At 44.6% G+C, this 11,979-nt stretch overlaps 1 protein-coding gene across 7 annotated transcripts in view; it reads right to left on the reverse strand.

The window, feature by feature from the left end:
- The window catches only part of SLC45A1 (solute carrier family 45 member 1), a 32,018-nt gene extending 20,982 nt beyond the window's left edge, over positions 1 to 11,036 (reverse strand). The window contains exons 1-2 of one of the 7 annotated variants that reach the window (XR_008731239.1): positions 10,972 to 11,036; positions 10,094 to 10,203 (exon numbers count right to left, since the gene is read on the reverse strand). Coding sequence is in view for 3 of the 7 variants with exons in the window: in XM_027803274.2 (XP_027659075.2) it covers positions 10,094 to 10,162 (69 nt within the window). In the remaining 4 variants the exon portion in view is untranslated. The other 6 variants (XM_027803274.2, XM_055704086.1, XM_027803278.2 and 3 more) reach the window with 6 other exon arrangements.
- Between the last annotated feature and the right edge of the window lie 943 nt (positions 11,037 to 11,979).

Below are 11,979 nucleotides of genomic sequence, written 5' to 3' on the forward strand. Positions count from 1 at the left end.
GGCAGTTGGACTCTAGTGTGCTTGAACTTCTGGGAAGCCTTGAAATAGTCATGCAGTTGGACTGGATGATAGTTGTAGGTCCCTTCAAGCTGAACGAATCTATTCTACTCCCTGAGACTTTCTTGTTGAGAACTAGAAAGCAGCATGATTACTTAAAAAGATATGAGTAAAGCCCTGTACACTTGCTACTAGGCAACAGGCTCATCTCTTTTAAACACGGTCTTTTTCCAAGCAAATTCAAAGCTCCAAATATTCCTGTAATCCCTCAGAAAGCTTGATGCGACTCTTCCTTTTATGTAGTATATTCCCCATTCTGTCCAGTGCAGTTAACAAAAAGTCACATTATTGATTAACTTTCTTAGGGCAATGTTGCAGTTTTCTTGATACTATCATTCTTTGGCACTAGAATAGTTTAAACAGGTTCTAGCTCGACCCTAGACTATTTGCAAATCAGGTACCAAGGTGTTTCTTCCATGGCAAGTTCTTGACAATCTTATGCCAATGACAAAACTCGCAGGAATTAGAATCAGAGAATATCTGAAGTTGGAAGGGACCCATAAGGATCGTCCAGTCCAGCTCCCTACTCCTAGTGTAAGGACTACCTTACACTAAATCATATGAGTAAGAGCATCCTACAGGTGCTCCTTGAACTCTGACAGGCTTGGTGCTATGACCACTTTCCTGGGGAGCCTGTTCTGGTGACCGACCACCCTCGCAGTGAAGAACCTTTTCCTAATGTCCAATCTGAACTTCCCCTGAGTCAGCTTCCATTTCCTCATTTCCTATCACTGGTTACTGCTGGAGTTACCTAGATGAATACAGGCATTTATCATAGGGGCTGAAGCGTTGTGTCTATGGCACCCGTCCTTGCTTCTTCTGCAGTCCCCTTTCCCAGATAATTTCTAGAGCCAATGCCATTTTGCCTTCTTCCCTTGCATTCTTCCTGTGCCTGTATTCCAGGCACACACGAGCTTTTACTCCATTGACAAATCAAAAAAACCCTCTGCTTTTCGGATTTATGATATCAGTTGAAGAAGCAATTTGTATTTCTGTAAATGCCCAGTCATGCCAATAAGGTCTGTGGCCTATGGTATTGAACACAGAACAAATACAGAGTAAGACAGAAAAAAAAGAAGCAAGTTCAAACAAGGTGAGGTGCATTTCAATTATATATTCTTAATGCTTATATGGTAAGAGGAGCTTACCACGTAAATTACACCGCCCTAGCATCCCTTACATGCCAACTGAGTAGGCGTAAGGAAGTTGGTGGGAGGCTAATACAATGTAAGAACATAAAGAAGTCTCATATATGCCAGTTTGCACACCATCTCCATATCTGGCCCTTAGCATACTGTCGTATGACTTTAATAGCCCAGATAAATCAGTTCCTGAACCTGAATTCACCAAACTCCTACGCTGGCTATATTAATGGATGCAATTAAACATTTAAAAGGGCACTTGAATCTTTACTTATAAGAAGGAAAAACACAGCCAACTCCCCACCCCCCCCAAAAAAACCCCACACACCCAAAACACCACCAGAAACAACCCCCAGTATTTTGCTGCCGAATGAACAGCAATGGTACCAGCACTCATCCATTTGCATTAAAATGGCATTGTCAGTTCATTGAGAAAATAAATTCAACGCGGTGAACTACTGTACAAGAGAAGAACATGAATTGTGAAAGAAACAAGTATGCATGTTCTGACAACTGCTGTCTGCAGTTCCTAAGTCTGCACTTGTGTGGATATATATACCAAGGTTAGTGTCTGCTCCCATCCCTTCCAGGAACAGAGCAAATCTACCATGTTCTTTCCAGGTGAGGCCACGCTCCTGAAACAATCCATTAAGCAGTGTCTTCAAAGTGCCCCCGACAAGTGTGCTGGATAACTACAACGCACAACATTGCACGTAGAGCTCTAATAATAGGAAGAGACAGAAATGCTGCCGCTATTGACGAATACACAAAGCAGGACATAGTCTCGGACCATAGCTCAAATAGTTTTGTAAAATAGATGAAACCTTTTCTCTAAACAAGCAAAGTCTTTAGTAACAAACCAATTGGGTTTTAGAAACACTAGAATGCTGTCACAGTACAGGTGCCAGTAATCTATCAGCCTAGTCTACAGCTGCTGTATCACTTGAAAACCAGAATGCTGTGGCCCCTTCTCAGACCTTAGAGGATAATTATTCAGAAAAATGTCGCTAATGCCACACTTCACTGAAACCATTCAAGTGTTGTGCAGTGACAGCCCAATAGGGGTTTTTCCACCGGTTTGCACTTGATTTGACTCGTGTTTCGGCTCAGACGCGCTATTCCCACAATAGCAGCAGCCATGCATTCAGTCGTTTGCTTTCCTGAGCTTTGTGCAGTGACCCCTCAACGAGCATTACTCTGCTTCTGCAGCACAAACTGGTACTGCCGTCGGAACTGGGTAAGGACGTTACCCAGCCCCTGCCCCCACAGCCGAGCCCCCCCAGCGGCGGGTCCCTCCGACGGGGAGAACCCAGCGCGGTGAGGGAACCGTCACTAGAGGGCACTTACAGAACCCAGGAGGCTGAGGATGCTCTCAGTACCAGAAGGCTGCGGTCCTGCGAGCCGCTTGAAGAGGCCACACAACCACTTTTGCATTTGCTTCCTAACCAGCTCCTGCGACCAACACTTTAAGATACAGAACCAGGGAAATAATTATATTTCAGAAGCTCTTTATCATCTTCTGGTTTTCCAGCAACTGAATGAAAGCAAGATGAGGAAAAACTCTCTGAGACAACCTGTGTGCCAGGCTACATTAACCGTGCGTTCCCGGACAAATGCTGAACACACGTGTGAAGCACAGGTATGTAAGGTATTTCCCACACAACATACTGGTGCTGAGTGGTGCTGTTGGGCGCAGCTTTGCAGAAAGAGGTGCAGGAACACACAAAGCAGCGTGGCAAACTCACTGAAGTACAGCATTTCACAGTGGTGCCTCAGGCAGACCATGCATTTCATGTGAGACAAGAGACAAGGATGTGATTATGCCCCAAAGAACCTGCAGGGTTTTTTCTGGACGTGACAAACCACAGAAAGGTGACAGGCAGTACATCAGGAAAGCAGGAGCAAGAATCCTGGATGCAGGAACTTGTGGTCACCCAGAGCAGGCATAGGCTACATGTATTTTGGAACTAAAGTCAATTTTCACTTAAAGATAGAGCACAAACAGAATCTACTGTCATCCCTGCTATGTTACCTGAACAGCTCATTTCCTTGCTTCTCGTATTAATTGTGAGCTGCAGCTTCCAGCCAGTAGGTCCTGTCATTAGTAAGATCAAAGTTTTCTTGGCTACCAGGTGTCTTATTTCTGTGATTCAGTACACTTCTGATCTTCTGTTGAAGGAAAGCAGAACTCACATGATCAGCGAGTTCTGGAAAACCTCAAATCACTGCTCTTGTGAAGGCCAAGTGCAGGGCAGCACAAGGAAGGGTCAGGCCACTGCTGTACCAAGGGCTGATGTTTAGAGGTGGCCAGCTGAGGCACTGGGCTGCAGGCAGGCACAGCAGGCGGTGTCCGAGGTCCGTCAGGCAGCATCACCCTTGACAGAGAGGTGGGGAAGGGTACCACAGCGATGCTGCGCCGAGCTGCATTCTCTAGCAGCTGCACTGGCAGGGGATTGGGCTGGCTCTGCCCAGACAGAGACAGGGTACTCAGAGCTCAGGAAAGAGAGGCAGGATGGCACCGAGTGGTACGTGGTGGGCACTGCAGGAAGACTGGAGTTGCCTCTTCCTAAGCATTCATTAAAACTTTGGTTTATAAATTGGCTCTGTACCTTGTCTAAATTGACTTTGGAAGCCTATGGGAAGTATTGTCCCACTTCCCTGTGTTTACCACAGGGGAAATGAGAAACCACCAGGTCCCTGGGGCTAATTACTTTCTTCAAAACCCAGCATTGCTCTATGTTTCTGACTCAGTGCAGCATTCAATTTTCTGCTGAGATTGTATCTATATCGCATTACAGGATGAGTTGCAATAGCACTTGATGTTAATTGCAGTGCACAGACTGCTCCCTTCTCTCCTTTATACCAGTTATCAAGAAAAACCAGAAAGTCTACTTCTGCTGTTTTTAATTTAGCCTCTTCCATCCATACAGAGTGCCTGTCAGACAGGAGAGGCAGGGGCTGTCATCCCCTTTCTGCCTCAAAGTGTCTAGCAACAAGGCAGAGACTATAGGGGTGTCTATGTGCCACCCCAAACAATCAGTTACCCTATGGAGACAGACAGAGGCTGGGGTGCGGTATGGCCACCTGGTGTAAACAGATAAAGACAGGCACTTTAATATTCCTGGGTGGCCCCAGAGCCACTCGGACAGCCGTCCTTGCCTCTCACATCCACTGAGGCAGAGAAAAGGGCAGAGATGAAGTAACAGAAGCAGGACACCCCTGTGTGACTCTCAGAGCCTGGCAGTCTCTTTCAGGGGCTCTGTCTGCCTGAAACTCCAAAGCAACCCTCAAAGCACCCGAGTACGGCCATGAGCTGGCTTCTGCAGCGCACAGAAACAAGCAGGGGCTGTGCATCCCGACAAGTGCATGTGGCTCAGCAAATTCTACGGGGTCTAAATTTGAGAACATTTGTTGGGTGATGAGTATAATTGCCCTTTCCATGAAGCATGGTCAAAGGGATAAGTGTTTTTAGCACCTTGTCCTTATTTTGTTTCCCTCCTAAATGTCTATCTCTGACAGCAGTATTCCAGCACCTCACCATTGGAAACAACCATTTATATGACACAAGTCATTTGCTAGTTTATCATCTCCTACTCCCTGTCTGTCACTAGCAGCCAGGATTTCCACCACTTTCAAGTGTTAAACAGCATTGGTTACTACCACTTGCCCTGCATCACACGTACACCGGGAACGGTACGAGCTTGTATGGTGCTCCACACTCAATGCAGTGTATGAATAACATTTGAAGAAAATTGATTAATCAGTGTACTGGAAAGCAATGCCTGCAGGACCAGCACGGAGGTCTTTGGAGATCTTTTATGCAGATCTTTTAAACACAGCCTCCTACTAAAACAACAGGAGGGCAGCCATACTAGATCAGATAGCAGTCCTGTTTCCAACAGGGACTATTAGTGGACGCTTGGTTGCTGCTATTCTGAAGCCTGCTTTTCCCTTCTACTGATAAATAATAGAGTATTTCCTTTGGTATTCAAGTTGTTGAGTGTTTCCAGGTACATCAAAGTGCTGTAAGTTATCTCCTTTCTTCCAATTTCTTACCCTTTTGTTAAAGGCCCTTTCCCTGTTTGGCAGATCATTCTCAAGACATTTTCTACTCTCCTCCATCAGCAGTAAAGAAACTCCTCTGGCCAGAGTCCAGCCTGCAACGTGATGTTTTCAGCCTGGAGTTGCTCTGGGGTTAGCCTGCATTTTCTTAGGGGGGGGGGGGGGGGGGGGGGAAGGAAAGAAAAAGAAAAAAAAAAAGGAGAGAGGAACAGAACATTCTGTCAAGTAAACATTTGATAACGCTCTTGAGCAAGAGAAATGGAACAGGTAACAAACAGTAATGCAGATTAACTATCTGCTAGGGCAAATACACAGTACGTAAAGGTTCCCTGTACACTGTTTGGATGGCATTTCTGTGTTGAGCCTGATACACTGGTGTACTAATTGAACTCTTCAACAAAAGACATGACCTTTGGATACAAAATTGGAGGTCAGCCCTCAAAGTAATCTAACTAATCTCCTGCCTGGTAGAATAAAAACAGGCTTGCTGTTGGTTTGACTTCTCTAATTTTTATTTTTTTTTTTCTCCCCTCCCCTCTCCCACAAAGAAGTGATTTCTGCATGTGCACAGTTACTCCGTTTCTTAGTAATATTACCAGCTCTTTGGTGTAGGACTGGCAGAGGTTGCCGAGAATCCAGGGGTTTGATTCTACATGAAAGTTTAATGCAACTCCTAGGTCAGCTTTATGTCTGAAGATCGAACACATAAGAATCAGTAAATGAGGCACTGGTTTCTCCCTCCTGAGGCTGAGCCACACGGAGGCATTGCCCAGCAAGGGCTCTGATCACAGACCTGGAACACCTTAACCAGCAGCGAGGTTGTATCTGTACTAGAGCTGATACAGATGAAAATGCTTCTGGAGCCTGAGTCTAGCCCGGGGGTCCAAAACTGAAAGCTAGCATTGAAAAATGGCAGAAATTATTTATGAGTGGGAAAATATTTTGCAATCATCTAATTAAATAATTCTATCTGTTGAAGTCCTGAATAAGACACAGAGCAACATCTTCTAAAGCAGCTGGTCCAACCAAGGGCTGAAATTTAAAGCTAAGCAAATTCAAATTACAAGTAAAATACATGGTTTTCGGAGTTAGAAGAGATCAATCATTGCAGTAAGCTACTGAGGGAAGCAGTAGACATGTGCTTCTGTGGAACACATGCATTAAACAGAGATCGCTGAAGGAAAAGAGAACAGGGATGGAAGATGTTTTTGCTATATGAGAGCTCAGTTCCCGAGACTGATGGTCCTTTGCAGCTGTAAGGAAGAGAGTTTTGCACCTATCTAACCAATCTCTTCTCAAAGACAGTAGGGACAGCGCTGGAGCACATCCACTTCACTTTAAGCCAGTTTACTATCTTTTGCAAAGTAAAACAATAACTCCTCTTGAGGTCTTATGGTCAGGCAGAAGAACATGATAACCTGAAAACAATTTCTTCAAACAGACTATATTCTCCTGGCTGTCCTTTTCACATTGTCCAAGATGCTGGACAACCTTCCCATGGCCCACCAAGTGACAAATGCTTCCAACCAACCCCCCTGCCTTTTTTTTTTTTTTTTAAATAAAAATCCAAGTGCACTAGAAGAGTTGCTCATGTGACTGGGCTACATGGAGATGGTAAAACAGGAGAACTTTTTTATTAAAAATAAAGTGGACATCCTAAGAGACTGGAATATGGGCTCATTTAAATTTCAAGTATCAAATAAATGTGATACAGAGATCAGATTTCACAGCTGAAGAACAGCCACAGAGGACAGAGGTGAAAATTAGTATTTGAAATTTATACAACATAAAGTAGATTTTTGTCACTATCTTTTGTTCCTGGACAAGTTGGATAGGAGAAAAACAGGTTTGATACAAGTGTCTTCCTGCAGATTAATTTCCTGCCTACCTTTGCACAGCTCCTCAAGCCACCCACTTGCCTAAGGAGAAATGTTGCCACCAAATCTAGTCCATGAACCTCAGACAGGCCCTACCCTTTATTTTCCATGGATGATAACAACAATAAAGCCTGGATACACAGCTCACAGATACAGGAGCATGTAGTCATCTTCCGATACTGGTCCTGGGAACTGTGTGCATACCATACATTCTCCCAAACAGAAGAGATGACCAGGGCTAGTCTCTCCCTCAGCTTTAAGGCATACTGGGCCACACTGATCTGGGCATCCCCTCAGAATTACCTTCTCTTGAGAACTTCAGTAGGGCAGAAACATGTAGGCTCTTTTAAGACCTTCCACACCATCAATAAAAGGGAAGGAAACAACCTCCTTTAACTTGCAGAGTCAATGTTTGCAACCCTTTGCAAGCCCCCTTTAATTTAAAATCAAACCTTTCTACCAAGCCAAGAGACTCCCTCTCTCTCCTCTGTTCTAACGCAGCCCGAGATCAGGCGGCCAGAGCAAAACACAAAGCCCCTGCCGTGGGGGCAAAGCAGACCTACCCAGCAGCATTTCTCCCTTATGCCCTAATCCAGCCCCCTCACTGCAGGAGTTTGTCCTAGTGAGCACGTTGCATCATTTTTCACCCTCCACTCGAGGGTTTCCCCCATGTTTTCTGTCGCAACAGCATTTCTAATGCCCTGTCCTCTACCTGTTTGATAACAGCATTGCTGTGGACAGGTGTGTTTTTTACCATTACCGACCTTGCAGCTAAAACAACGATCTGTGTAGTAGTAGTTCTGTACAGGAAGAGGGAGCTAGAATTCTGACATGCTTTTACTACATATATCATACCCAGAAACAACGAGTTGGACAGCTGGTGTAGAAAAACATCACATTCTCCACGACGTTCTCAGAAAATACATGCATCTTAGATTGCCTCTACTTGTCATCCCAAATGGATCTTCAGCCAGATCATCATCATCTTTATTATTCTTCAAAATGGGATTTGCTTCCCTTTGCAATTCTGTATAAGCCCACCAACACCTGGACACAGCCTAGCTTTGCACACTCCTTGTGGATACTGAGAGGTGAAATGCACACAACTGGGAAAAAAGTTTTTTTCATGTGTTTTAGCTCAGCCACAGCTACAACCCCTGAAAGGAGACTTCCAGGAAAGAAGGAGTTGGGAAGGAAAGTTCTATTAAACAGACCTGCATCCGGCTCATCCCCAGAAACCCCAGCTGTCACCTTCTTCTATGTCCATTGACAGAAGTCGTGAACCCCGTGCCAGCTAAAGCGTACGTCAGAATAGCTGCTCATCTCTTTGTTTTGCACAGTGTGCACCTATGTAGCAACATACACATTACATAATAGTAAGTCATACACTAAAAGGAGTCGGATTGCTAAATCCATCCACTGTGTGGATGAGATTTTTACTTCCGTCACCTGATAATTTAATTGCTCAATTAGCTCTGCCTGAATGCCTTGGCTGTGGTAGAGGAATGTTCCCTTGCAGGTCATAGTAAATCAGAAGACAGGAGGTAAGCAAGTGATGCAAAGGTAAATGATTCCTCCACAGCAAACCAAGTGCATCACCCAATTGTATTTTCTCTCATCTGCTCCTTGCACTAGAGTTTTGGGGAGAGAACAGGCACCTGACAAATGAAAGACCATAAAACTCTAGTCAAAAGCCAGTGTCATAGGAGGCCTCCCCTACGCGGCTTAATCTCCAAACTTTCTTTGCTGATTCAAACCTAGCTCTGACATTTCTGTGTTTTTGATATTCCATAATATGCCTAATTTAGGTAACAGTAATCTCCTTGTTGATGAGGACTTTGAAACATCTGCTGCATCACTGAACATTACAGTATTGCTTTCCTTTAGCCAAGAGGCAAGTGGAGAAGATGTCACCAAAGTGGCACCTGTTGATCCCCCTGGAGCAGTGGGTCTGGTGGTGGGTGGGCTTGTGGATGTGATCCTCGCGCACCGACAGACTGCAGCACAGAGGGGTTCGGCTGCCGTGAGCAGGGCCTGTAGGTAGGAACAACTTGACGGACTTTGTAACTAAGTATTTTAGATGTAATGAGAAAGCAATTACTTCTGCTGCAGACACAACTCTTGAGCGTACTGCAGGCACCCAGATCACAAGAAACTGATTGCATCATAGCATTCAAAGAAATCAAAGAACAGGCAGTTACCAGAGAAATCTGTGCTTGTAATAGATGGGGTGCTGGGTCAGAAGGGCCTGGCTCTGAAGATGTGCGTGTGACACACAATTCCATTCTGAATGGTCTTGCCTGGCACTCTACAGCGGAGTGCCTGCTTCTGCCCCCCCGCAATCCCACCACCACCAATCCAACCCACGACCAGAAAATCTGACGCCCTCAACCCTTCCACTCGCACTTGCCCTCTTTCCCTTGCAGCCTGAAATCGGCTTCAAGCATTTTCTGGGCAGTGGCTTTCCCAGACTTCTGTTTCTGGATCACATTGATCCCAGGCTGCGCTGCAAGAAAAAGTACCAAATGGACAGATAACTCAAGAGTTTGGACAAAATAATCGGCATCCACTGTGTTGCCTTCAGGGCCTGATTTTAAACATTAGTAAATACACTTTCTCTGTGTGCTTTTTAAGGCATTATTCCTTCCAAGGTAAATCATTACTGTGTGCCCTGATGTGAAATACGACCCTAATCTGCACATCACTTATCCGTGTTTGTCTGGCTCTAATTTAGTCCCTTTCCTGTCTCTCTCCCACCTGTGTGTCTATAACACCAGTTTTACAACAATCCTCACTGGAGACAGGAAACACATTTTCATTCATGAAACCAGCAGGAGCAAAGATAAGGAAAACATGTCAGAATAAATGAAAATTCTTCAGGCGACAGAACCTTAAAGAAAATCAAGGGGCCTAGAGGTGAGGGGGGGGTTCATTACTGCAGCAAACTACACATACCTTAATGGTGCCCTTTCGTGTGGTGGGTGGCACTGGAACATAGAATGAAGCTACAGCAGTTGACTTCATAGCACTCTCCCTCTGCTGCCCACGTCAAAACCTGAGTGCTCCTGTACGATTAATGAAATCAAGTTGGTTTTTTTATTTTATTTATCCTAAGTTAGACGGGGGGGAAATATTTCTATTAAAAATAATTTCAAATTGCTTAGGGAGGTAGGAGAGTCTCTATCGCTGGAGACTTTTAAGATCATCTGCCAGGATGCTTGAGAGCAGATTAGGGTTATTAGATCCTGCCTTGGGCCAAGGAGATGAAATAGAGGAACTCTGTGACCTTGCAAGGTCTTTTCTAGCTTTTCCTGGAACCATTCAGTGAAAGTGGCCTGGAAAAGCAGCAAACTAAACACTGGTAAAAGACATGCTTCTGGTCTGTATTCAGCTGTGGAAGCAAAAAAAGCCAAAAGAGGCTTGGAAAGTCTACATCTAGCAAAGTGACAAAAGAGAAAAGAGTTTACAATTTAAGTCAAAGAGAGCGCACAAGGGAAAAACACACTCTGCCGCATGATCCCTATTTAAGGTCTTCTCATGAACACCATCATTAAATCCCTACCCACATTATCATTTTAAACAGTTCCTTCAAACCTCCATTTGTGAACCTCCCCCTGGTAGTGCTCCTTGCCACCATCATGAGAGCTCACATTAAGTTATTCTGCAATGTGCCTTTCCTAAATCCCTCCCTGAAGCCACCTATCAAACAGGTAGAGGTGAAACAGAACTTACTTGGCAATGACTGACCCCATTTTGCTTTTATTTAGGATGCAGTGTCTCCTGAATTCTTGATCGTTAGAAATCATCAGCCTGTTGATTCTGCAAGTACTCACCGTGCTAGAAAATCCTGTTTCTGCCTCATGCCATGCAAAGTCTGACTGGATGTTACTTTGACCTGAAAAACAAGAAACAAAGTAGGTTTGTAGCCAAACCTTGGGCTGCCAACTATACCTGTGGTAGGAAAAAGGTGCATCTCTAGCAACCAGAAATTACATTTAAAATACATCTTTTCTTGGTTGGCTCCTATAAATCGGTGTAGTTCAAAAGAGGCGAATTTAATTAGAAAACTCTTGTCCCAAATGTGGTATTGACAATCTTGGAAATTCAGGATTAATTCAAGCCAGAAAGGAGCTAAAAATAGCAGCAACTATACATTACCAGCTTAGTAAACAGGTAACGGAAGTAAAAGGCAGTGAGGATGCGGGGGGGGGGGGGGGGGGGGGGGGGGGAACCCAAAACCAAAACCAACAAATAAAACCCCACAACCACCTTCCAGCAATCAGAAGTGTTTAAATACATTGGGATAAAAACAAATATCACCATCTACAAATACATCTGTAATAATCAGATTGTCCGTTGCTATATTCACAGGGTAAAAATCTGTCAACAGTAATATTGAAAAGGTTGATATTTCTTAGTGACTTCCGCTCCGCACTGCAAGATGATACGTATCATAGCTTAAAACCAACAGCTCAGACCGATATTTAAATAGTACCGCAGGTGAGCTATTAGTGATTCAGCACCCGAGAGCCCTACGAGAGGTCTGAAGATATGATTGCTGACACAAGTTTCTGCAAGTCATTGAAAAATAAGTAAGCTCCATAGGTCAGAGGGAAAGCCAGTCTCTGGGAGTACAAACAGGACAATCTAGGAGCTCAACACCAGTCCGAAAGTGGGAGAAGGAACTCCCTTTTTGTGGAAGGAGGGAGGGCATTCCACAAGCAAGCAGCTGCCACCTAGGTACTCTCTGCAGACCACCCATCACACCCTAGCCAAACTGCTTCCCAGGAAGCCACAGGCACCAACTTTTTCACCAAAAGCCTTAATAAGCGATGCTCGGG

The sequence above is a fragment of the Falco cherrug genome, chromosome 3, assembly GCF_023634085.1.
Source record: "Falco cherrug isolate bFalChe1 chromosome 3, bFalChe1.pri, whole genome shotgun sequence".
In the NCBI taxonomy this organism is placed as follows: domain Eukaryota; kingdom Metazoa; phylum Chordata; class Aves; order Falconiformes; family Falconidae; genus Falco; species Falco cherrug.